At 39.5% G+C, this 24,063-nt stretch overlaps 1 protein-coding gene across 6 annotated transcripts in view; it reads right to left on the reverse strand.

Annotated features, from left to right (window-relative positions):
- Positions 1 to 22,893, reverse strand: part of myo5aa (myosin VAa) — a 56,471-nt gene extending 33,578 nt beyond the window's left edge. For 2 of the 6 annotated variants that reach the window (XM_008404776.2, XM_017304009.1), the window contains exons 1-7: positions 17,953 to 18,074; positions 8,638 to 8,748; positions 6,721 to 6,892; positions 6,253 to 6,397; positions 4,958 to 5,114; positions 2,347 to 2,490; positions 849 to 930 (exon numbers count right to left, since the gene is read on the reverse strand). In XM_008404776.2, the coding sequence (XP_008402998.1) occupies positions 849 to 930; positions 2,347 to 2,490; positions 4,958 to 5,114; positions 6,253 to 6,397; positions 6,721 to 6,892; positions 8,638 to 8,748; positions 17,953 to 17,985 (844 nt within the window). In that variant the 5' untranslated portion in view covers positions 17,986 to 18,074. Of the gene's footprint in view, positions 1 to 848; positions 931 to 2,346; positions 2,491 to 4,957; positions 5,115 to 6,252; positions 6,398 to 6,720; positions 6,893 to 8,637; positions 8,749 to 17,952; positions 18,076 to 22,618 lie in introns of those variants that run through there. The other 4 variants (XM_017304008.1, XM_008404775.2, XM_008404779.2 and 1 more) reach the window with 4 other exon arrangements.
- Positions 22,894 to 24,063: the final 1,170 nt, after the last annotated feature.

A 24,063-nucleotide genomic window follows, 5' to 3' on the forward strand; every position in this document is an offset into this window, starting at 1 on the left:
CACTGTAGTGATGTTTTAAGACAGGAAGTGTTCAATTTAAACATGGAGCGGAGGGAAAATACTAAAACTTTTGTTTAAAACTATACAATCACCATGGTCTACATATTCTAAATATTTCTCTGAAAGTAAAAGCTCTTAGAGATATATTTGAGAGAATTAAGGCCAAAATACATTTCTCAAAAGATTTTAATCACTCCCTGTTCCCCACATGTTGTTAGCACCGATAAAACAACTGAACTCCTGCTTACAAAAAGGACAAATTTAGATTTTTTCATTGATTTATTTTTTATTTAATCTTTTTTACCAGTGAAACACATGGACAGACAGACAGTAAAAACCCATTGAGATTAAAAACCTCTTCTTCAAGGGAGTCCAGGCCAAAAGGCAGCAACAAATATTCAGAAATATTTAGTGGCACAAAAAACCCCCTGAAATCTTACAGACACTCTAGTTGAGGTAAATTTTAAAACTAAAGTTGGTAAGACACCTCCACTTATTAATAAGCTAATATCAGATTGTTATACTTGTGCCGTTACTCTATTAAGAGCAAAATGGTAAAAAAGTTCTAGTATTTAGGAGTGCACTAATAAATAAAAGAAAAATGGCATCAGGATTTTTAAAGAAAAGTGCAATCGGTGATCAAAAAACAAAAACATTTCTTTGAAAACAATTTCTAAATTTTGGTAAATTATTTACTTCTTGGTAACTAATCTAAAAGAAAAAAACAAGATTTTTAACTAAAGATGTCAATGAACAAGGATATTTTAACCAGAGTTGTCCAACTCGTATTTTATGTTTTTTTATCCTGCTGTAGTTGAACGGTAAGTGAAGAGGTTCATGCAACTTACTTAGCCTCAGATTCTTGAACTCAGGCTGATTAGCTGATGCACAGAGTTGATAGAAGATATGGTAATTCCTCTCCTCGTCCGCCTGAAGAGCAGGAAGAACAAACAACATGAACCTGACAACACACAAGTTACAAGAACTACAACCAGATGGACCTAAAACAGAACAATTGACATCATGCATATCCATATTTTTTAAAATATTTCATAGGAGTACAAGTGTCATGACTTGACACTTTTAAAACCGGAAGATCTGGAATTATCACTTTGCTCCAGGGCACACAAACATACTTACCGGAAACATGGCCTCCCTGTATTAAACTCAGAGACATCAGTATTAACTGAAAATCAGTGCTGCGTATTAAAATCAAAACCTCAAAATATGCAGTTTGGCACCTGCGACCCTCATCGGAACGGGAAACGCCCAAGCATAGAATGTAAACACACACCTAGATATGAGTTTCTGGTGCTAGGCATGAAGACATGTGAGAAGAAAAAGGAAAGGCCTTCCTCTGCAACATCCTCATTCCTCAACAGCGCCGTCTATGACACCAAAACAAACATCTGTTCTTAATTTAGAAGCTGCCTTCCTGGATCTATGAGTAAGTCAGTAAAACCTGGTGAGCACGCACATATATGCAATAAAAACCAAGTGACATAAAAGCAAAAGGAAGTGAGTTTTTAAATGGTAGTTGGACAACAGCACTGAACAAACCAGACACTCAGAAAGAAAAGGAAAAGGAAAGTAGACTTTATAAATCAGGAAGTAACTCCTGAATACCTGGTCTGCACAAAACACACCAGAGCTACTGCCTGGGCAAATAAATAAAAAAGTCAGATTACTACTCACATTTGCCAGGGCATCACTGACACTGATAAACTCTCACAATGTAACATCATATTTAATTCTGGACATTTATCAAAGGAGCAAAAGCAATCTCTTCTTTTAAACATCTGATCTGGATAAAGCCAAGGATTGCTATCTTGGAATATCTCTAATGTGATCATAGCGAAGGAAACGGCTCCGTCAGGTAGGCCTGGTTTGTTCGGTGACATAATGAGGCAGCAGATTCCCACAGTGGCTTGCAGAAATCTCTCACTCCAACATTTTCACATAACATCTAATTTCAGAAAACAGACCTTAATGTTAGACTGACAAAGTTGTGCATTACTGTGAAATAAAATGTAGATGACACATGGGTTTACCTTATTTTTTTTACAAATAAAAATTAGAGAGGTTTGGCAGCTCCTTCAGACTAGCCAGCAGCAATTAGCAAACACAGCAGAACAGTGAATCTGCTGAGCTCATTATGCGAGCTACTTCCCAGTGCATCACTGGTAAAACTGTTGTTAAAGGGTGAAGAGAGGAGTCATGTTGTTATGACTTCCTGAAGGTGCAGTTTCAGAAAGAGCAGCAGTTTTTAAAGAGACAGAGAAAGTGATGATGTTGCGTCATAAATCACATGTGCAGCTTCACACACGTGTGCATTTGTGCCCTCACCTGGAACACCACTCTGGATTTCTCCAGCAGATATGTTCTCATGTTGGCCCCGATGATGCGATATCGATTGTCAAAGCCGATCTCGATGTATTTGCCAAAGCGGCTGCTGTTGTCATTCCGGGTGGTCTTTGCATTTCCGATGGCCTGAATGACACAAAAAGAGAGTCGCATTATGCTAACAAATATTCTATGATAATTTAAGTTTGCATATTTGTCAGCAAAACTGCTCAAAAAGGTACCTAAATAAATAGAATGAAATCAGCACATTTGAAGCCTATTTTAAGTATTGATCATAAATGGTCAATGTAAAGCACCTCGTGATTGGTGAGGTGTATTTAAATGAGCCAGCTAATCAACGTCACTTCATTCATGGTCACCAACGGCAACCATGAAAAAAGAGCAAAGAAGCACAATTTCATGAGGCAGAAATCAATGTGAAAGTTGAACAGGTTTTATTTTTGGCAGACATAGTTGTGGTGAAACAAATAAAAGTTACGCACTGCCACTCTTAGGAGGCTGATGGCACACTCCACCTCCTCGGCACTCTGGGGTTTGGAAATCGGATTAAAGGGGATTCTGCACTGCCCTTGCAGGTTATAGTGTAAGTGTGCATCAGATCAAGTCTAAAACGTTTTAATTTCCCTTCTTATTCTCCCATTTGCAAAATGGGAGAATTAACAAATGACCTTCATTTGATCTTTTTATAACTTTCCAGTCATGAACTCTAACATGTAACATGATAACTAAGGATTGTAGCGTCTGAGATGTAGCTGTTTTTTTTTTTTGAAATATTATATTTAAAATTATGATGCCTGCTCGTGCACCTTCAAATTTCTGTAGAAATATTGATAACGTGGAATTTATTTGAGGTAAGATTTCAGTCATTTTAGAAGTTTAAATTGTAGCACATGCGTGTTTAACAGATGAGAACATAGACATATTTTCCTTTAAAGAATCAGTTCTTCTACACACCGGGCTTTTTTAAGGGTAACACTGCCTTATGGATGAATTCAAATGACTCAACAGCAGCCAGACCCCATCCTTTGAGGATCATTGATCAATGAGCCCTGGAGGAATCGTCGGCAGACGGGTGGAGCCGCATAAACACGCACGCACGCACACACACATCAAAGCTGAATAAGAGCTAGCTTGGACAGAATTAGATTAAGCACGAGCACAGCGGGTTCTTGCTGAGTTATGGCCAAACACACAGTCTTTCACTGCAGACAAGGAAGCATTCAGCAGAGCAGGTATTCCAATCTCTGTCAGCATCAGCCAAGCATGAGCAAACAGCGACTCCCGCTCCCCCCGTCAAGTGGGCATTCACACAGGCAGGTTCTGTGAAAACAAGGCTGATGCAACCATCTGCTCTAAATCCAGGTCTACAGGCGGAGGTGACATCATCATTGCGACACGAGGAGAAAGACGTTTATTCATTCTGTGAGCCCATCCTCGAGTGGCTAAAGACTGATTTGAGCACAGTGGCTGAAAAGGGACCAACGGGGCAGAGAGATGGCGAGACTAAGAGAAGAGAAAAACGCTAAAGAAAAACAGAAATACTGGAGGGACTTCTGCTAGCACAGCTGAAAGCAGCCAGAAGTGAGGAGATCATAGAGAGAGGTGGAGAGGAAGAAGGGAGGAGTCAGTGGATGTAAATGAAGGAGAGAGGACGGGATCCCTTATTGTTTGGCAGAAGCTAGTCAGAAATAAAGAACGTTTGTGAATACAGGAACGCAAAGACATTCAGACTTAAATTTTTTTTTTAAACACTGTGTGGGGAAGTTCAATATGACAGTCACAAAGCACATCCTAGGGATCAGGTTGTTTTTCTGGCCAATACAAATTTCTGATTTTCTGCAGATTCTGACTTTAACCAATTATTTTTTAGTGTTTGTTTTATAAAGTGTTTGTTTTCTGGCCCTCCTGTGGTTTTAACCCCTGAGCTTTTCACCCTGAGCACAGTCTGTGCTTTTACAAGGTTTTCTTTTGTATGGTTTCGGGAACTGACGGTCTGACAACCCCCCTGGCTGAACCGCTCCTTGGTTTGCAACTTTTGGTTACTTCTCTTTAATTTGCCACTGTAATGTATTTTTTTTGTATATTGTGTTTTGTTTTTATCAAATAAAGCATGTTGAACTGTATTGTGCAATTCAAATAAACTTGACTCAAAGATTTCAGTCAAGGTCAAAACAAGGGCATCACAGTTCATGAAGCTGAATGGTGTGTTTATTAACTGAAAACACTGGGAGTTATTTAATGTGATGCATTTAATGGGCAGTGGAAACATTTATTTGGATTTTTAGGTTTTTGACAAGTAATTAAAGTAATTAATTACCAATTAAAGCCAAATAGGGAAAAATTGACCGATTCTGATTTATAGCAAAAAGACTTGAATCTCTCTAAATGTCAAACTTTCTATTTAATCCATTCAGGAAGACCGACAGGGAACCTGATATCCTGGGATTTCTCTGATTTCTTCTTCTATTTTGTGTCCTTGCTTTCTTTTTTTCCTTATATTTTGATGCAAAGAAAAATTGGTCTATTCCAGTCTCTGGTCGACTGATTGGTGCATCTGGAGTAATTTTCTAGAGATAAAAACTAGTTTTCTTACCTCCATGATGGGGTTGGAAGCCAAAACCTTCTCTTCTACGTTGGCCTCACTGGCAGAGCCACTGACTGTAGCAAAGTACCGCATGGCATATTTGGCTGAGACGGTCTTTCCTGCTCCGGACTCCCCACTCACGATAATAGACTGGTTTCTCTCATCTCTGACAAATAATAATAATAATAAAGTTACATTATAAGATGAAAACTGAAGTTCAAAGTCAAAAGTTGAGGTCATGTTGAAAGTGGATCATGTTTGTTGGTATCTATTACAGGTTTTAGTTTATCCCATCATCTTCTCGGCTGGAATGTTTATAGTCAAATGTGAATAATCAATATTTACTAGTTAATCACACAAATCTCAACAAAAACAGTAATTAAGTGAAAACGGTAGAAAAAATAAAGACCTGTTGTGGCTCAGTTGCTAGACCTGAGCCACAACAGGTCTAGCAACTACGGTAAGCAGCCACCGACTTCGTTTTCACCCATAGAAGAAGAAGCGTGCGGTGCATGCTAGGATAGTTGTCAGAACGCTGGTTTGTAATCTATTAATAAAGTTTGACTGACCTATCTATCTACCGACCGTCTAGAATCAGGTCGTCTGCAGGTCATGTAGCACCACGTTCTCCACGAACATGCTGTGCGCGAACAGAGAAGGGTGACCATCGTCCGGCCACGCTCCGGCCCAGTATCAGAAGGTTGTCCTCGCCGATCGGAGTCGGACTGTTTTGTTGACATTCACTTTAGTGCAGCTACATCTAGTGGATGCATAACGTAACTCCAGCCTCTACTGTAGCGTCTATTCTATGCGTCTTATAATGCGGTGCGCCTTATATATGAAAAAAGTTTTAAAATAGGCCATTCATTGAAAGTGCGCCTTATAATCCGGTGCACCTTATAGTGCAGAAAATATGGTATTTGCATCTTTAATGTATTTTTAATATTGTGTAAAAGCTTAAGTGGTTAAATGAAAAGTCAGTGGGACGTGCTTATTCTTTTTTTTTTTTAAATATGATTAATCAATTAATTGTCAGAATAAACAATTACTACAGTAATCGTCTGTTTTGGCTGCAGAGCAGAGTTTGGTGTCTTCCTCTTTGTGTGGGCTTTGAGATCACATGAGCAAGAAGTGAGCAGCAGACAGTGTGACCACCAAGTGGTTATTTTGGGCCCGGCTTTGACCTATAAACCCTGGAGAAACAGGGAGGGCTGAGCCACAGGAAGACTGCAACCAAAGCTCCTCAGGTAACACACACACACGCACGCGCACGCACACACACACACACACACAGACACACACACCTTGCCATCTGCTTGTAAGCCTCCTCTGCCACGGCAAAGATATGTGGGTCCATGTCTCCCATATTCTGCCCGCTGTAGGCGTTGATTATGTCCGTTCCATAGATCGGCAACGTCTCGTACGGGTTGATGGCCACGAGAACGATTCCTGCGGGAGAGAGAGAAATGCTCGTCTGGATTTATGTCAGCAACACACACCCAGCAAGGCAACACAGCGAACACGTTCCAGCAATGAGCGACAGCCGTTCATAAACGGTTTCCTCAGCTTAGAAGCGCAGCGTACAGAATGAAATGTGTTTCATCGAGACTATAGACAAAAGACAGAGGCCGTGGAAGATCCGAATGTTCAGCCAGTTAACTTTAACTGTGAAATCGCACACTTTAAAATGTTAGCTGCTTGTTAACGACAGCAGGTCCTGCTTTGATCAACAGCGTTTTCATTGGTTAGGCGACAGGAAGTGGACGACGTACCACAGTAGGTGTAGATGAGCTTTGAGTCGATGAAGCGGACTTTAAGGTTGTGGAGCACGGCGGGCTCGTGGAGGTAGCTGAGGGCAGTGAGGTCGTTCTCACCCACCAGGATGTCCGGGTTCCGCAGGTAAGGCAGGTTCTTCGTCTTGGGGTCCAGCTTGTGATCGATGGTCTGAGAATCAGAGACGACAAAACGGTTTAAAAATCAACACACACAGAGCCTCGACACCACATACAGGACAGATGCATCTAGATGTAGACAGTGGGAGATCGTGAAATTTTGCAGCACTATTGTGACAGCAATGAAAATTATGACTTAAAAAGAAACTATCACTTCTTTTCTTAGTAATAAGAAGAGAAGTCACAACCATAGGTAACTTTATGGTTGTGACAGTATGGCACAGCACTGGTAGCACCACAGATATTATTCTTGAAAAATATTCCTATTTGAAATAGGCATTTTCTGCATTTAATAATATATTTTTAATTTACTGGTATATATCAATGCTCCTGAAAAATCTACATTTCAGACAGCACAGTACGTTTATTTTTTATTATTAATTTAACTTTGTTGTGACCACGACAACCAAAATCTTTATCATAAGAAATTTTTTGCGATAAATGATGAACAATATGATCAATACCCACAGGATACATAACATCAACACAAATACCCCCTCCAAACTTTGTTTGAGAATCCTCTCAATGTTGAGTTAATCTCTGTTGATTTTGAACAATTTTCACTAAATTTTTCATCAACATGTTTGAAAACGGAGCTCTGAACTGTACGAATTATCATCCTTGAGCTGCCAGTCAGTGATGGCCTGCTGGATATCTGGCAGGTCAGAAGTTTTGCACATTATTTTATAGACCAAAATATGTTTCTACTAAAACTTTTTGTTGATATAAAAAGTTTTACAGGTAAGGCAGGTAGGTTTTATTGACATAAAAAGTTTTAAAGTGCTCAACTGTGGTCTCCCAGCTGTTCAGCAGGGAGACCACAGTTGAGCACTTTAAAACTTTAAAAAATAAATCTAATAATTGTTTGAACTTTAATTGCAGCAGAAGGAGGATCTTTCCCATGTCACCATTCCTGAAAGAGCAATGACTGCATGCATATTTATATTTCAAGCTTACAAACTTAGACATAGCGATTTATGGTGATTATTCACAGCGCAAGAGTGTGATTTTTGCACATATTGTCCATTTGCTTTTAAAATCGTCATGCACTGGATGTTGAAGTTACTAGATTGTATTAATGGGTATAGCTGCAAGGTGACAAAATGTGAAAAAACTTTAAAGGATACAAATTATTCGCTTCATTTTGCTAATAATTCTCTAGAATATTGTACATATTAGTCACAAGAATAAGAGTTGCAAACCTTTGTAGGTGCATTTTATTAAAGGCAGAGGTACAAGCAGCAAGATCTGAGACATATTGGCTCCTCATCTGAACTAGATGATCTGGTAAAAGGTATCTAATCCTCGTTTCGCTGATTATTTTCTTCCCAGAAAGCTGCTGGCAAAGTTTGGAAACATTAAATGGACGGTGACGCAATCGGAGGCAAACACAAAACCTCTTTCATATGTAGGTGGGGCTTGTGGTTACATTTAACATTTGAAATCACAAGAAGCGCAACATTGTAAATAGTGTGGCTAACGTGTGCAGTAAAAGAAGCGCTTATTTGTGACTGCTAGAGGGAACGATAGAAAGAGTTCATAGCGGTCTGTATTTTATGTGAAAGAATTAAATATGCTGATATATTTAAAATGGTCCTTGGAGGCATCTTAGCTTGAAAGTCCCATTTGTGTGCTAATGGTTCGAAGAATAACCACTAATGAGACGCGGCAGAAGTAGACGGGGTGGAGGAGTTACAAAAATAGAGAGACCACCACTCTTCCATTCGATGATCTCACCGTTCCATCCTCCAGCATGAGCTGAAGCGAGGCGTCGTCATTCTTGTAGTCCTTGGTGAGCTCAGCAGACTTCCACACCTCCTCCGCGTCGGGGATCCAAACCCGAGCAGACTGGAAGAAACAAGCAAAAAAAAAGTTAAGTATGACCAAAAACACATTAGTTAAATACAGACTTCCTGATGTTTCATCCAAACAGGAAATGAGTGAAAGTTGGGGGGGATGGGGTTGGGGGGTATAAAATGGCAGAAGAGTTTTCTTCTGCCAGCAGCATGACTTAAGAGTAAACAGAGGGTTCTGTGTTTGTCCGGAGTCATGGGCATCCGGCTCACAGCGGTCCGTAAAGTGGTGGGAACCGTCAATGGAGTGGCTCCTGACGGGCCGAGAATGCAGTTGTGGAAATGTCACACAGACGGATGTTACTATAAAACTGGTTCCGACCTTACACAGGCGAGCAGCTGATCACGCCAAGACGTGTGGGAAAACTTTAGCATTCGCTTCATCTGATCGGATGAAGAATTCTGCTCAAAAAAGACTGCTAAGATTTAATCACAAAAATAAAAAATAATTTCAAAAAAGCCCTAAAAAACAATTTAAAATCGATTTAAGTTGCCTCCAGTCTGATACTCATCTCGGAAATCGGCACAGTATCAGCCAAAAATATCGGATAGTGTTGGCTTGCATGTGGTATAAGCGCTTCACTCCAGCATTCAATCCGCCCCAGCATTTCTATCCAACAGTAAGTAATAGGTTGTTCTCATACCTATTATTGTTCACTGTTGTTCTTTGTTTTAGTGATACCACTTGATGAAGCCTTTTCCACATTACAAAATAAGTAATAAAAATGTATATGACTAATGTACACATCATTTCGGGTCAATATCAGTATCGACCAATACTCAAAGCTGCAATATCAGTATCAGAAGTGAAAAAGTTGTATCAGGACCAAGGCTGTCATAGTTAACATGCATGACGTTGTTGCTGAACTGGAGAGCTCATTCAGTGACTGACTGCTGCATCCTAATTGCACAAAGGAGCGTTGTAAGAGATCCTTCCTCTCATCAGCTGTTCAATAAGATTTTACATCCCTGCTGGTATTTGAACAGTTTTATTTATTTTAAATAAAACTTTTACTGGTATTGCACATCTGTTTCTTTTTGTCTTTTTATTTGCCATATAATGTTAATAGACTGCTCTCTTTTCAATTCACAAACACAACCCTCGGTCTGATAACTGCACAGTAATTTCATGCTTTTATATTTGTTTCAACAGGCAGATAGATGGTAAGAGAAAAAAAGACGGCTCCATTTAAATGAATGGCAGTCAAATTTCAGTAACTTTAATATTTGCAACAAGCTTTGATCTCAAATGCTTCTTTCCACTTTGCTGTTTATCCAAAATGTTCCTAAATAAAAACAGTTCCCACCATCGAAATATTAAATTACACTTGGTGGACAGGGAAGGGGCAGCTGAGGCACATGATGATGAGCGCTTGGAGAATTTCTGCCGCGAGTCTGATAACGATTTCACTGCTTCCTTTGCCCTCGTTACATAAACTGCTGATGACAATTTCACAGAAGCCAAAGAAAGAGGTCTCATTGTAGAAGAACGCAAACTGGGTTTATTAAGTCTGCTGCTCCACGACCGATCATCTGAATCATGACTTCATGGTCACACAAAACCCTCATCCGTCTGCCGTCATACGACCTGGGCTGCTTGCTTCTGATACGGGCAGGAAAACTGGCAGGAACCAGAGGGTGGAATTGGTGCCCTTCGCCAGTCAAATACGTTTAAATCCATGAAGAGGAAGGTCAGTTTTATCCGCCCAGGAATGACACTGGTGTGCTTGCAATCTGAAAAAGGGAACAGCCTTGAATGTGTACAACCAACCTGTAGAAACCGCTGCCTTTAGATGAAAGCGACACCAATCAGAAGAAAATCAAAAACAGCCCATTTTTATGTGTCGTGAAAATGTTTTTTTTTTTTTTTTTTAAACCATCTCCCATCACAAGAAAAATCTCCCCACAATTGTGTTTACCTCTATCAAATCTGAAGCAAATATCCATAACTTGGTATTGGCCAGAAAAAGTTTGATCGACGTATCGTAGGACACTGCAAATACTATCATCAGTTTAAATTTTTTTTTTTAAAGGAATGTGGTATTACATTAATTTAACACTTTAACATCTTTTTAATGCCACCTTGAATCAAATTTAAGACTGAAAAAACTGCAGATATAAGGGATGAATATCATTACGAGCTAGTTGTAATGACTACAAGCAGCTCTCTCCACTTTAAGCCCTGTAGTACCAAGCTTAAACGTTTTTTTGCATCCAGCCTCATATGGGTTGGCAGCAGAAGTCGGACATTGGCCAAAACGAATGTCTTCCAGCCAACTGCCGATAAATCTGCACTTACCCCTGATAGAGGCAAAAAAGTTAGCTAGCTAGTAATGGTAAATTAGCAGCTGGTTACTGGTAGCCTCAACCGTGTCAAGTCACTGAAAGCAAAGAAGATGTTTGCGTGCGACTCAAACGTTTGCCTGAAAGAAAAGTTGCCTGAGGGGAAAAAAATTAAATAAAAAATATACATTTGAAAGTCCTGCCATAACAGAATTTATGACTTGTGATTTGAACGTATTTAAGGCCAACGTACATTTTCCTATGAGTTTAGGAAATTTTAAGGCCTTGTTTGAGATACATAAATTGAAAACTTTTTAAGGATGCGCGAACACCCTGAAGTAGAAATGGACCAAGACTGGCAAGCAACATGACGAGCTAGTTTTAAATGAGAGCAACCAATCTGCTGCTCCTAGTGTCAGTAGGAGACCCTGCCAGCATCAGTGTAGGTACCACCAGGACTCCATCATTTCCACAATGTAGAAATGTGGACAGAAACACAGAACTGTACAAACACAAAGTAATCCATTGTTAAATATAAAATATTTTTAAGTCTGGTAGATGCAATCAAACAAATCTGTGTTTTTCCAGCAGGTTCTCTGTGCAACCTTCATCATGGTGTTCACAGTGAAAGAGCTGCTGTGTTGGTCTCTGCCTGGGAGCCCATATGACCTGTTCACAGCGGCCTGAGCTCTTTCATATCGACAGCCACGTGTTTGAGAGCGCAGCTATAAAAATACACAATAATGTTTAAGACATTTCACAGAAACCACTTCCAGTATTTCTTGTTTCAGTATTTCTTCTTTCAGTATTTCTTGGAATTGAATTGTTACGAGTTGAATTATCAATGAGTCATATCAAAATCGAGAGGAATGACTTTCCTCTTCTATATTTAAAGATATTCAACATGCAAATACACTTTTTGTCATCTGTTTGTTTCAGGTAAAATGTCAACAAATAATACATAAAAATAGTAAACAAAATTATTATTAATAGTGCTGTGTAATACTTACAATAATCCCAAAGGATTTGAAGACATGACTGAAATTACATTTCGTAACATGATGATAAAAAACTGAGATAAAATTTGGTAAAACATTGAATTCATCAAAGTTTAAATACAAAGGAAGCAAATAAGGTTTTATATGGCCCTGAAGTAGACAATGGATATATCTACTTCTTTACAGTATTAAGTTTCCAGTTTTCCACAACTCCTGAGCCATGTTTTTTTTAAATAAGGACTGTAACACTATAGAAACAATACAGTAAAATATAAAAGACAAACATGAGCAGCTGATAAAAGAATTACAAAAATATAGAAATATAAGATGTCAATTGTTTTTTTTGCAAAGCCTATGTCGTAAATTCTTCCATATATAAAGAAAAGCTATTAAATTTAGAACCTGTTTATATATTGAAAATTAGAGGGTTTTTCTATGCATTAATGCATTGAATTAGACTAATCTGATCTTAATTTGTGCATCGCTAATTTATTTGAATCAGAGATTTAGGTTTTAGCAGTGAACTTTCATTTGAAGTTATTGCGGGTTGTGCAACTACAAACAAAAACTGGCAGAAAAAAAACCAGATATTTTAAGAAGTTTTTGAAATCTAGACAGTTTGTTTTAGATGTACTATAGATAGAAAATATAAGTTTTAACTACCTTTGAACAAATTAATGAGACATTAAAATGGAAAACTAGACGGGCGACGTTAGCTCTGCTAATATAGATGATGCTTTTTCCACCATTTTGTTAATACATTCACCTTTTTTTGGTCCCTGCAGGACACTGTCCCAGCAGTCAGCCTCCTAGCAACGGAGAGAGAAAAGGAGAGGAAGAGGATGGAGGCTAAAAATAGATGCAGGGAGTTTTGAACAGCATCGCACCTCACAGAGGCATCTCTGTGCTACATCAACACACTTCCTGATCCCGATAATCACCTTCGCACAGAAAAACACCCGCATGCTCTCACTTCACACGTCGCTTCGGTTAATGCCGAAATATGTCAAGAAGTCGTTCACTTCGTTGCTTTTTGTGTGATCCGCAGACAGGCGTTAAGTGGGAGACAAAAGAAAGAGAAAGCGACACAGTGAATCATATTTATACACCAACTAAATCCCCTGGGTTCAAAAGAAAGGAGAGCTGAAGGTTGGGACTGCACACCCAAACACAAACAAGCACGAATACTAAAAGTTTTTTATGTTTCAAGGGCACCAGCCTGAGCGGCACCATTGTGGCGCATTTAGGGAAACGTGAGGTGGGAAAAACAGAGAGAGACGAAAACAAAACCTAGACGAATGAGGGAACAGAAACTCTGATAGACGGGAGGATGAGAGTGAACGAAGCTCAGGCTGGCGTGTCGCTGGCGGCAGATGATAAAGAAGCAAAGACGTCAGAGCATGTGTGACATCAGAAGTCACGTGACCCGAAAAAGCCTCTTTCCACACATGCTGCATGCGGCACTTAGGAGGAGGGGTGTGGAGGGATGAGGAGGGGGGCATCTGCACAGTTTCAGCATGACAATAAGGACAAGAGGCATGAAATCGGTGAGACACAAACTTCCATCTGCGTTTGCGTCACAAATGTTTTGATGGGAAACGAATGGAGCCGTCGCTATTTTTCCAGGGCCTGGATATGATATTCATAACCAGCTGCCTTCCTCTGCAGTCTTTGCCACCAGTTTTGACAAAGTTTTGAACATTTAAGGAGACATAGCGCAGCACACTGCTTGGACTTGTTCTCACAGACGGTTCATACTGATGGCAAAGAAAATGTTGGTGGAGTAATCAGGAAATAGTTTAATCGCATTTTCTGCCCGGAAACATAACTCTGATTCGTTTGTTTACAACTCCGTCAACAACTTTGCATTGATCGGCCTCTTCCTGGCTGATACTGATGTCCAGTTTTCTTTGAGGGTTAATCTGCTCATTCGACCTTTGACCCTTGATTGATTTTTCTTCTCTAAGGACTAAAACGTATTTAAAGATGGAAACAAATGTGCAGAAGCTTTTGCGACAGAAATACGGTGGAAACTCATCAATTTGTAGTTCAGTACTTATGGAAAACACACCTATTCACAGCCAGTTTTTTATAGAGCATACCTTAAATATTCAAAAGACGCTACTCGAATAGCTATTGGGGGTCGTTTGCAAAGCAGCGAATCCAGAAGCTCCATTTGTTTTCGTTGCCACTGATTGGCTAAACGCCAAAGAGTGGAAAACAGGAAGATGGTGGATGTTAGCCCCTACGGTAGCGCTAAGCTGGTTTCCCTGAGCGTATTAATGTACAGTAAGGTAGATTTGGTATTCCAGCGTTTTCAGAGGCCGTCTCAAGTATGTGCTGAATTTAACTAATCGTGGTTGGCTGTAGTCTCTAACCCTAAAGATTTCTCTCAAATGGTTTTAAAAAATTCCTATTGAGGGTTCAAGTTTTATCATTCTAATATTTCAGATGATGAATTACAGTTTCACAACTTAATTCAACGTTGCTGATGTAAAATATTTGGGGTATACTCCTACAGGAAGCTGTGAGCCAGAGACTGGAATTGACTCATTCTCCAAAAGTCCAATAGTCAAAACTAAGAGCTCCAACTACTTTCTGTCAATAAACGCATCCACCAGCAACATTTCTTTTTTATTCTAAAGAAAGGACATTCCTCTGTCATTTCATTAGGTGACAGTGTAGCATATTTAGCCTCCATGCCTTCGTTTTGTGTTTGATTCAAAACTACAAGCTTTATCAAAGAACTGCAGCACATTTTTTCTCTTTTTTTTTCCTGTTACAGTCCTTGGAAAAGAAACAAAAATAATATTATGACTTGAATAAAAAACATATATCAACAGGTCAGCACACAAAGTGAATCAGAAATCTGTTTTGGCCAAGAAAATCCTGATTCCTGCATCTCAAAGTAGAAATACTGCAACCTCTCATAAGTTTATAGCAGCAACTTTCTTGTAGTTTCTTTCTGAAACTCTTGTAATGTTTATTTTTGTAATCACCTTTTTATTTATTAGAATGGATTATTTTTAAAGATATATTTATATACAGACTACCTTATTGGACAAATTAAAGTTACTTAGAAAGAGTTGGTCTGTGCTGCCAGCGCAGAGTAGAGGTCAACAGGTCGGAACGAAGCATTTAAAGGTAGCCCTCAGAGATACACGGCTAATCCTGGTTTAGCTGATATAAAGGACTAGAGAGTGATTAAGCTAATTTAGGGTTTAACACCAGCTAATCGCATGACGGGCAACTACAGCACCGTTTAGCTGCAGAAATAGATGATCAGCACTTCCTTTACAGCAATATAAGCTTTGTTTTTGACTAGTTTGAACTGAAACGTCTGAAAAATTAAAATTAAAGACAAAAAACAAACAAGTGGATGTGCTTATGCCGGATTATCTGTATCCTAATCTACTCAAACATACCAACCCCAGTGTATTCTTTAGTTTTATAAATGTCTCTGTAAATTCATTAACTTTTGAAATTCACTTTTCAGTTTATATACTTTCACAATGTTGGTCTAGGGTTATAAAACAGTCTGTAAATTTAGATCCCAGGTGTATACATTAGCACCGTTAGCTATGCTGAACCCGAACGTGTGTGTGTGTGTGTGTGTGTGTGTGTGCGTGCGTGCGTGTGTCTTCATGTACTGGTGTTGTACTTCTGGGTCCAAAAGGGGCGGGGTTTCCCAGAGGAGCGTTAGCAGATCTGCTCAGAGTCAAGAGCAGATTAGAAAGACTTAGCCTGGAGCTTTCGCTCTTGAACTGAAGCTCCTCTGGCACAGCCGTCGCCACATGGTGTAATAACTTCGAGCCAAACACGTCACCTCCACGGCATCGGTACCATCATCATTCTTCTAAAATAATCCAAGCTACTGCTTGTTAAAGCTATAATAATGCTACGTATAACATTTTTAAGTGCTTCTCTGGTAGAATATTACCTCTTTCTTCCTCTGACTGTAATTTAGCCACCTGACTGTAAGCAGCAACATGTAGGGGAGGGACAGTGGTGTTGTAGAGCTTCCAGAGCTTCATCTGGCATCTCCAGTAGAGCGCCACCTAGCCACTTAGGGGGAGGTTGACCATTGTTCTGTTACTTTTCTCTCCATGTTGGAGTGACCTGGATCCAAAGGATTTGCTTCGTAACTCTTCCCACGGTGATAGATGGCATCGCTTCTCATCTGTAGGTGGATTTGGTCAGATAGGGGCACAAAGTGTCACTTTTTGAGATCTCTTACCCTACTTCATGTTGTCAGACGGGTTCTATTCAAGTGGTGTCTTGGGTTCAAGTCTGGCCTTGGTCGGTCCTGAGTAAAACAGAGCTCAGCTTCCCGTAGATGATGTGATTAATTGCAGTTTATTTATGATTTCACAACAGGGAGTATTATATTTTCAGCTTGGTAGAGAAAGATTTTCCCTTAAGTCTCTAAAAAAAACTATGAAACCTGATTTTTGTATTTTTCTTTTCCTGATACTAAAATATGAAGACGATAAATTCTGAACATGGAAATTGTTTTCAGTTTAAATTTAAAAATTTGCAACATTTCTAGGGAAAATATTTCATAACAATATCCCACCATTTGTGTAGGATATGTCAAATTATAAGGGCCATCTCTTTAAGAAGATGCAAATAAATAAATAAAACTGACAGGCAAGCATTCAGCTTCTATGCAACTCAGATCTGGAACAAACTTCCAGAAAACTGCGAAACAGCCGAAACATTGATTTCCTTTAAGTCAAGACTAAAAGCTAACTTGTTTAGAGTTGCTTTTGAACCATAATAAATGGAACAACAATAATTTCACTTGACAAAAGGTAATGTCTGCTATTGGTTTTCACAACTATTCACTACAGGATGTGTTTGATGTTTTTCCTTTCATGACGTAAAGCACTTTGAACTTCCATGTTGCTGAAATGTGCAATACAAAATAAACCTGATTGATAGATTGATTACCAGTTTGACTGTAACAGGCTCCTTCATCCAAGCCACCACTGAAATCTCACAAGAACAATAAGTTTGGCCATGCTTCATCAAACTAAAGCTCAAAACCACTCAGAGCCTGAAACGATGTTGTTCTGACAACTCTGCAGATCGGAATGAGAGGAATTTGGACAAAAGTGAATCAAGTGGAAGAAGATTAAAACCTTAAGACGGGTTGCAATGAGGAGGGCCGGAGGGAGCCGTCCAGACAGAAGCGGAGCTGCAGGAACCGTGGCTTGGCCCGGATACTCTCTGCAAAGCCGTCAACAGAGTCCCAGACTGCAGAGGCCTCGTCACATGATGCCCCTCATGTGAGGATCTGCTGTTTTTCTGCTCAGCTGGGCTGACGCTGCATGATGTCGGGGTTCAGAGGCTTCGCTTTGCGTGGACGGTTATGAAACGAACGGGTCTTGAGACCAGAGTTTCCTAAGGAGAACGCCGAGACCCAGAACCTGCCAGGTCTCTTTCACTGAGAAATCGTGATGCTGCCCTGCCACTAATCACATTAGGTTGGCCTGCCTTGACTCTAAGCGCCACGCTGTCCGTTTTTGATGGTCTACAGAAGGCCAGGGGAATGGGATGGAAGCACAAAGTCAGAGTTTACTGGCCACTAAAGCTAAGGATGCACAAACAAAACACAAAAAAGTGATTTCATTTCACCAATTTCACCAACTGATTCGGTTTTCAGAGGCTGGAACCTGGAATCCAGTCCTCCTGACTGGAGTAATTAAAGTGACTCCATGCGCTCCATTTACAGAGGTGGTACCAAATTCACCACCAGGACAGAACCGTGTCCAAAACACTCGACAAATAGCTACCTGTGAAACCGAACCACATCCAAAACCAAACATGAACGTTTCTCTGACTAAAGTCTGATAATTTTCATAACTCGACACATTAAAAGAAAACAAGCAACAACAAAACAAGCTAAAACTTACTTGAACGAACATATACTCCAGCTCCCGGTTCATCTTGTCAGCAGAGCCAACTTCTAACTCATCCTATGCATCCGGTTAGTTTTCCTTCTGCTCCCAGCCACACGTGTGGAGTGTAAGAAAAAAAAAAAAAGAACCGACTTTAAGCGATGCAGTGCTGAGCTCTGGAGCAGAAGCGTCCCATTGTGTCTGCAGACACAAGCAGCGGTTCATGGATGTACCCTACGGTTCCTGCAACACATGACTGGCCGTCCCGTCTGCCTGTCAACAAACATCCCGGCTTCCTTCGTCGATCACATGAGCCGGGAGCCGAATGAAGACAACAGCAGTGCTCACAGAGATGTGATGAACATGGCTGCAGAATCAAAACATTACAAAATAAAAAATAGAATAGAAGTCCAACATAAAGGACTAAATGTGTCTTTCTTCTTCTGAAGCTACTTTACAAACTTTTAGTGGAACAAAATTATGATTTTTTTTTTATCAGTCTTATGATGCTTTTTGAAAGTGCACAGGTACATCTTGAAAAATTACAATATTGTAAAAAGTTACGTATCTCTCATCGCTTATTTCAGAAAGTGAAGTTGAAATATTAAATTGATTAATTCCATGTAAAGCGTGAAATATTTCAAGCTTTATTTCTTGTAATTTTACAATGTTGTAATTATGTGTACAATATTAAACAAGATCAAAAAAAAAAGTGTAGTCATCAAAGCAAACAGGTCATGCTGCATTGATGCAGTAATTCATGCAAAAACAGCTCTAACTAATCTCATATAATGTACATGGTTATCTTTTTAAGCGGAAAGGTTTCACAGATGCCAGATAATATTCTAAATATGCTAACAAAGTGAAATGTAGGTTCTCATTACATTTCACTTTGTTATTCTCTAAATGAGGAAAACACATCTGAAGTATATTCCGGTCTGGATGTTATCTGGGGCTGCATCTTAGATTATTTTACCAATTGATTAATCGATCATTCCAACGATTAATCGGATTTTCTAAAAATGGCACATCTGCATTTTTTTCACCTACTACTTAATCCTTTTTAATACAATAATATCAGAAGGTGCAAAATAAATAATTTAATTAATTTTTTAAAATAAGAACCTTTTTTTTTTGTCTAAAATGCAGTGACACGGCGTTCCCTTAGTGTACACTAGATCATTTGTAGCAAAGGATACATCCGCAGCTAAAAAGATAAAATACTTTTAACATCAACATCTGAAAAGCTCAGTCCGTTTTGCCTGACCCAACATCAATACAGTGTAGGAATAATCTATTGACGTTTTTTTTTTTTTTTATGATTAACATAGCAAAAGGTGCCTAATCTCAGATTATTTTATATATATACAGAATTTAACAGAATTTAACTGGATCAACTTAAAAATATGAGACTTTAAGAGTTCTGAGTAGAACATATTTATAAACAGAGATTTTATTTTTATCTTAAATATGAATGTATTTAATGATGTTCAATGATTAGTCAACCACTAAACTAGTTAACGAGTATTTCAATCGATTCAGCCATAATGTCATCTGTGTTTGAGTTTCCCTTCCTACATAGAGTCACTGAAATACAATTAATTTTGAATGATATGCCACGTTGCATAGTTATATTTACACTATGCCCAGATTAATCATCTTTCTCTAGGCGATAAAAAAAAACAGACACTCACAACAATGTCAAACACGCTGCAGTTTTGGCACCACTTCTGAAGAGAAAACAGAAAATGAAGCCGGCTGCAAATCACAAGGATCAAACCCTCCACTACTTTTACTGTCGCTGCCATTCGGTCGACATTACATCCATCGATTGCTCCTTAAAACTGCAGAATCATGGGTGTGATTTGCTCTCCCTCTCGATGACCTTTTTATGTTCCGGTGCCGAGCAATGACAAAGCGGTTTTAGTATCACCACTGTATATGGGTTAAAAGAAGAAAAACAAAAATGGCCAAACATGCTGAGCGTCTGGCATCATCCCAACAAGTGATGTAACAGCAGGTGTTTTCTCATCTTCAGCTGATTCTGTTTTTTATGAGAATAGCTGAAGCACCCAGAGCTCATCAGGTATGTTTATTCCAGGGTTATTTAAATGAATAAAGTTCTGGAAAAGCATTTAGCATTTTCCAGGTCTGAAAAAAACTAAATAGGGAATTTGAAAAACTATTTGTGCTTCCAGACTTTACACTCCACATCTCCAAAAAAAATCTGGTGACTGACACAAGAAGATTTTCATACTTCTTTTCATACTTTCTATATTTTTTTTCTTTTGCAATTGCTGAAACTAATATTAAAGTTTATTAAAACTTTACTTAGCCATCTTAGCCCTCCATGTTGAGTTACTGGACAAGTGTACTATATACCAATTATTTGGTTTTACTGTCACAGCATCTTTTTCACAACCCTCCTCCAACGCTGAGTTGGTAAGAAAGCAAAACAATAATTTGCTGAGGCAATAGTCTTCCCACAGTTAAAGCTCATAAATCAATGCAGAGCTTTAAGAATCCATAAAAAGAAAAAGAAAAAACAGTTTCCTCTTTGAGTCATCTTCTGAAGGGGAGGCTCTCGGGCACTTCCATGAAAACATCCTCCCTCTTTGGGTATTTCTACTTTTTATTTTAGAGCTCAGCTTCATTTTACTCTCAGCGCCTGGTTCTATTTTCGATCCTGACTCGTTCTCCAAAAGAAAAGAAGCTGAGTCGAGTTTAAAGACCGTCCAGCTCTGACTCATCTTCCCTTCGCACCAGTTAACAGATCAGACAGACCCTAAGCCCGAGACTGGATCTGGGTCTAACGATGAGCGTTTGTGGGTGCAAGCGTTTTCAAAAGGGCTCTTTAATGCTCCTCAATGAGCTCCTACACAGGCCTGCCTCAGAAAGCACAAAGAGGAGAGTGTTTTCCACAGCTGAAAAGGTAAGTCACAGTTAGTGGCGCTGAAATCAGAGGCGGTCTTGTTAAGGTAGAGGCTAAGTTTAGGCTTCCCACCAGCAGCATAAGCAGAAAACCCTTAAACCCTTCCCTGTAATAAAAGTCAATCAGTTGCAGCAGACTCGTTTAAATCCAGTCTCTGCGTAGGAATAACTGGAGGAAGTCAAATTATCTATAAATTGTAGAAATCACACATTGTGGACAGATTGGTGCATTGATAGGAGAATAAAAGTAGGGATGCACGGAAGAGAAAATCTGAGCTGCAAGTATCCGATAGTAAGATGGTTGTCATGATCTCTAACTGATATCTACCGACACTATATGAATATATTTCCCTATCCTTTTGACCGCATCGCATGACGCTGCTTCTCTACTTCAGTTAAATACAATAAATAAATAAATAAATATTAGATTAGCAGGCCCAAAACAAATAGAAACAACCGTTGGTTGTTAATATCAGCCCAGATTTCAGGAAAATCTAGCAACATAAAACAGAGAAGTGGTTTGTGAGACTCAAACGGATAGACTTCATCGTCAAAGAACTTTACCGATTATATGACAGAAAAATAAGCACGTAAAACCAATCACAAAAGAAAAATTCAGGAAAACATTCAGGAAATCTGATCTCAACTTCAACATCTTTTTAAATGATGCAAAATATTCCTCAAGTTCCTCGTCTTCCATATATTTGTATTTTAGGGAGCTCCTGCAGTAGTAGAAACAAGTACTCTCTCATCCCCACGTAGTTTTACTCCCGGAGAGCATTTCGAAAAATACACCACTTGATAATGTCTGGCAGAAATCTCAGCAGCCATTGTCACGATTTCTCTTCACCAAATATCCAATATCCAAGCTGGAAACTCCAGCTGTCAAAACAGAGAGAGAGAAGGGGGATGGGGTGACTCATCTTTCCCCTCCTTCACACAAACACACCACTTTCTTTATCTCTGCTACTACATCTGCAATCCTCATCCTCATCATCCCCATCAGCAGCAGCACATGACCACATGACCTTGCTTGCTTGTATCTGAAACAGGCCTGGTCAGCATCAGCAGCAGTCTCAGTGAGCATATGGCTCTACCGAGGCCTCATCTGGTCTAAACACCCCGGATGCTAAGGATGCTACACCATCCGGATGGATGCAGGGTTTGGCAACGCAGCATCTCGGCGGTACCCAGCTCCCTCTAAGGTTCACCTCACACCCCAACACAAAACACTGGCACGGTTGAGCAACTAGCCATTTTTTTCTAAGATATACGACGGCAGTGATGTATATTAATCTGTTAACAGCAGGGAGAAAATAAGAGTGAAGGGCCTCCATGATGGCTGGCACCGCCTTTGAATCATTCCCGCTCCAGTTTGGAGCCGCCAGAAAATACCGAGAAGCTAATTAATGAAAACAGCTCAAGCAAAGTGTCAAATACGAAGATTTGTTGGTGAGTAAAAGGTGCCTTTTGTGTGTGGCCTGACTCACTAACTATCGTTTGTTTATTACCAGTGTCCCCAGTCGGCAACCTTCAAACACACACGCGCAACACACACAAAAAAATGTCTTCTGAGGAGCGTTTTCATTCATTTTAAAAGGTACTCTATGTTTACAATGACGCTCAGTATTGTCAGCTTGTTTACAGTGAAAATACCTCCAAACGAGAAGAGGCCCATTAAAACATTATTAACCCACAAGCTAACGCCGTTGTCTGCGAAACAGCAGATAGAAATATGCACTTGTTTTACCTTTGTGTACAGCTCCGACGCTGCCATGACGCTCGCTGGTCGCTAAGTCCTTCCTCCAATCTGGAATGAAGCTCCGGCGGCGGCGGCGGCTCTCCGCTCTGCACGGGGCTCAGCGTGTGTTTTCATGAAGCGGAGGCAGAAATCTTTGAGTTGCTGCCGGGAGGTCTCGGGGCGAGGGAGAAGAAAAGATGTTATATCGCCATGATAAGCAGCGCGTCCTGAGGCTGGTCGTGTTTCGGCGTCTCACTGTGCATTCTGGGAATGATGATGATGGGTGAAGTGATTCAGCCAAACGGAGACAACTGCCGAAGAGTGGGAAAACAGCGCCTCCCCCTGGTCAAGACTTAGAAGTACACAAACAAAAAAGGAGTTAATTTTAGGATTGAGGTGCAAAAGTTTTAATTATGTTGAAGGGCACTTTTCACGGTCGCATTCTGATTGTTTTTTTTAAAGAAAGGTGGCTTTCCAAACCCAAAAGAAGTCGCAGAACTTAAAAAGTTCTGTTATTTTGATGCTCCACTATTCTTAAAGCTCCGTAGAAAATTGCAGAATTGGAGTTTGAGACCACTGCTCTTGGCTGTGATTTTTATTTTTTATTTTTTTCAAAATTGAACAAAAAATTTGATTCATACTGAAATGAAATCCTTCTTAGCCCAATAGCGTCAGTGGTCAAGGTGGATCTCTTGTACTAAATCTTCCTCCAGGTGGGTTTGCAGCTGTTTAAGCCTGGGCTGTTGTTTTTTCCCTGCACATCTTCTACCTAAAGGGGCAGTGTTATGAAAAATAAATATTTTTTTTAGCTTTACATCATGTTATTCCCTCATCAAAAACATACCTGGAGTGTTTCCTTAATTCTTTCATGCATGGTTGAGAAATCCTTTAATCTCCATGGCAACCAGGTGTTTTCGACATTCAGCTGTCGAAAACACCTGGTTGGCCCTACCCCCGCCTTCCAGACAAAGCTCCTCCTCAGAGCTGCAACTTCCAAGCTTCGGCATCACAGAATATCCCTCTCTCATGTCTCCCAGAAGTTATATCAGAAAGTAAAATTTATTTTCAATCAAGTCTTTTGCACAGCACATTTCAGCAGCAAGGCAGTTCAAAGTTCAAACATAATAAAAACACAAAAATACAGTTATTTGTATTTTGTCAACAAATGAATAAACATCACATTTTGATGAGTGCCATCACCAAAATCATACATGTCACATACGTCGGTCAGTGTTTAATTTTTTATGGTTCAACAGCAGCATGTGGGTCATCGAATAATATTTTCGTTTAAAAAAACAAAAAAAAAAAAAGAATTTTTGAGAGAAAATTAATAGCGGCTTATCATTAGTTTTAAGCTATTATAATTAAAAAATAAACGAGACTGAAATATATTGCTAATTAATCAATACATTTCACTTTTTGAACAGCATTGCTGAAACATAACTTTTCTGTGA

Source organism: Poecilia reticulata, linkage group LG3 (assembly GCF_000633615.1).
Source record: "Poecilia reticulata strain Guanapo linkage group LG3, Guppy_female_1.0+MT, whole genome shotgun sequence".
Taxonomy (NCBI): Eukaryota; Metazoa; Chordata; class Actinopteri; order Cyprinodontiformes; family Poeciliidae; genus Poecilia; species Poecilia reticulata.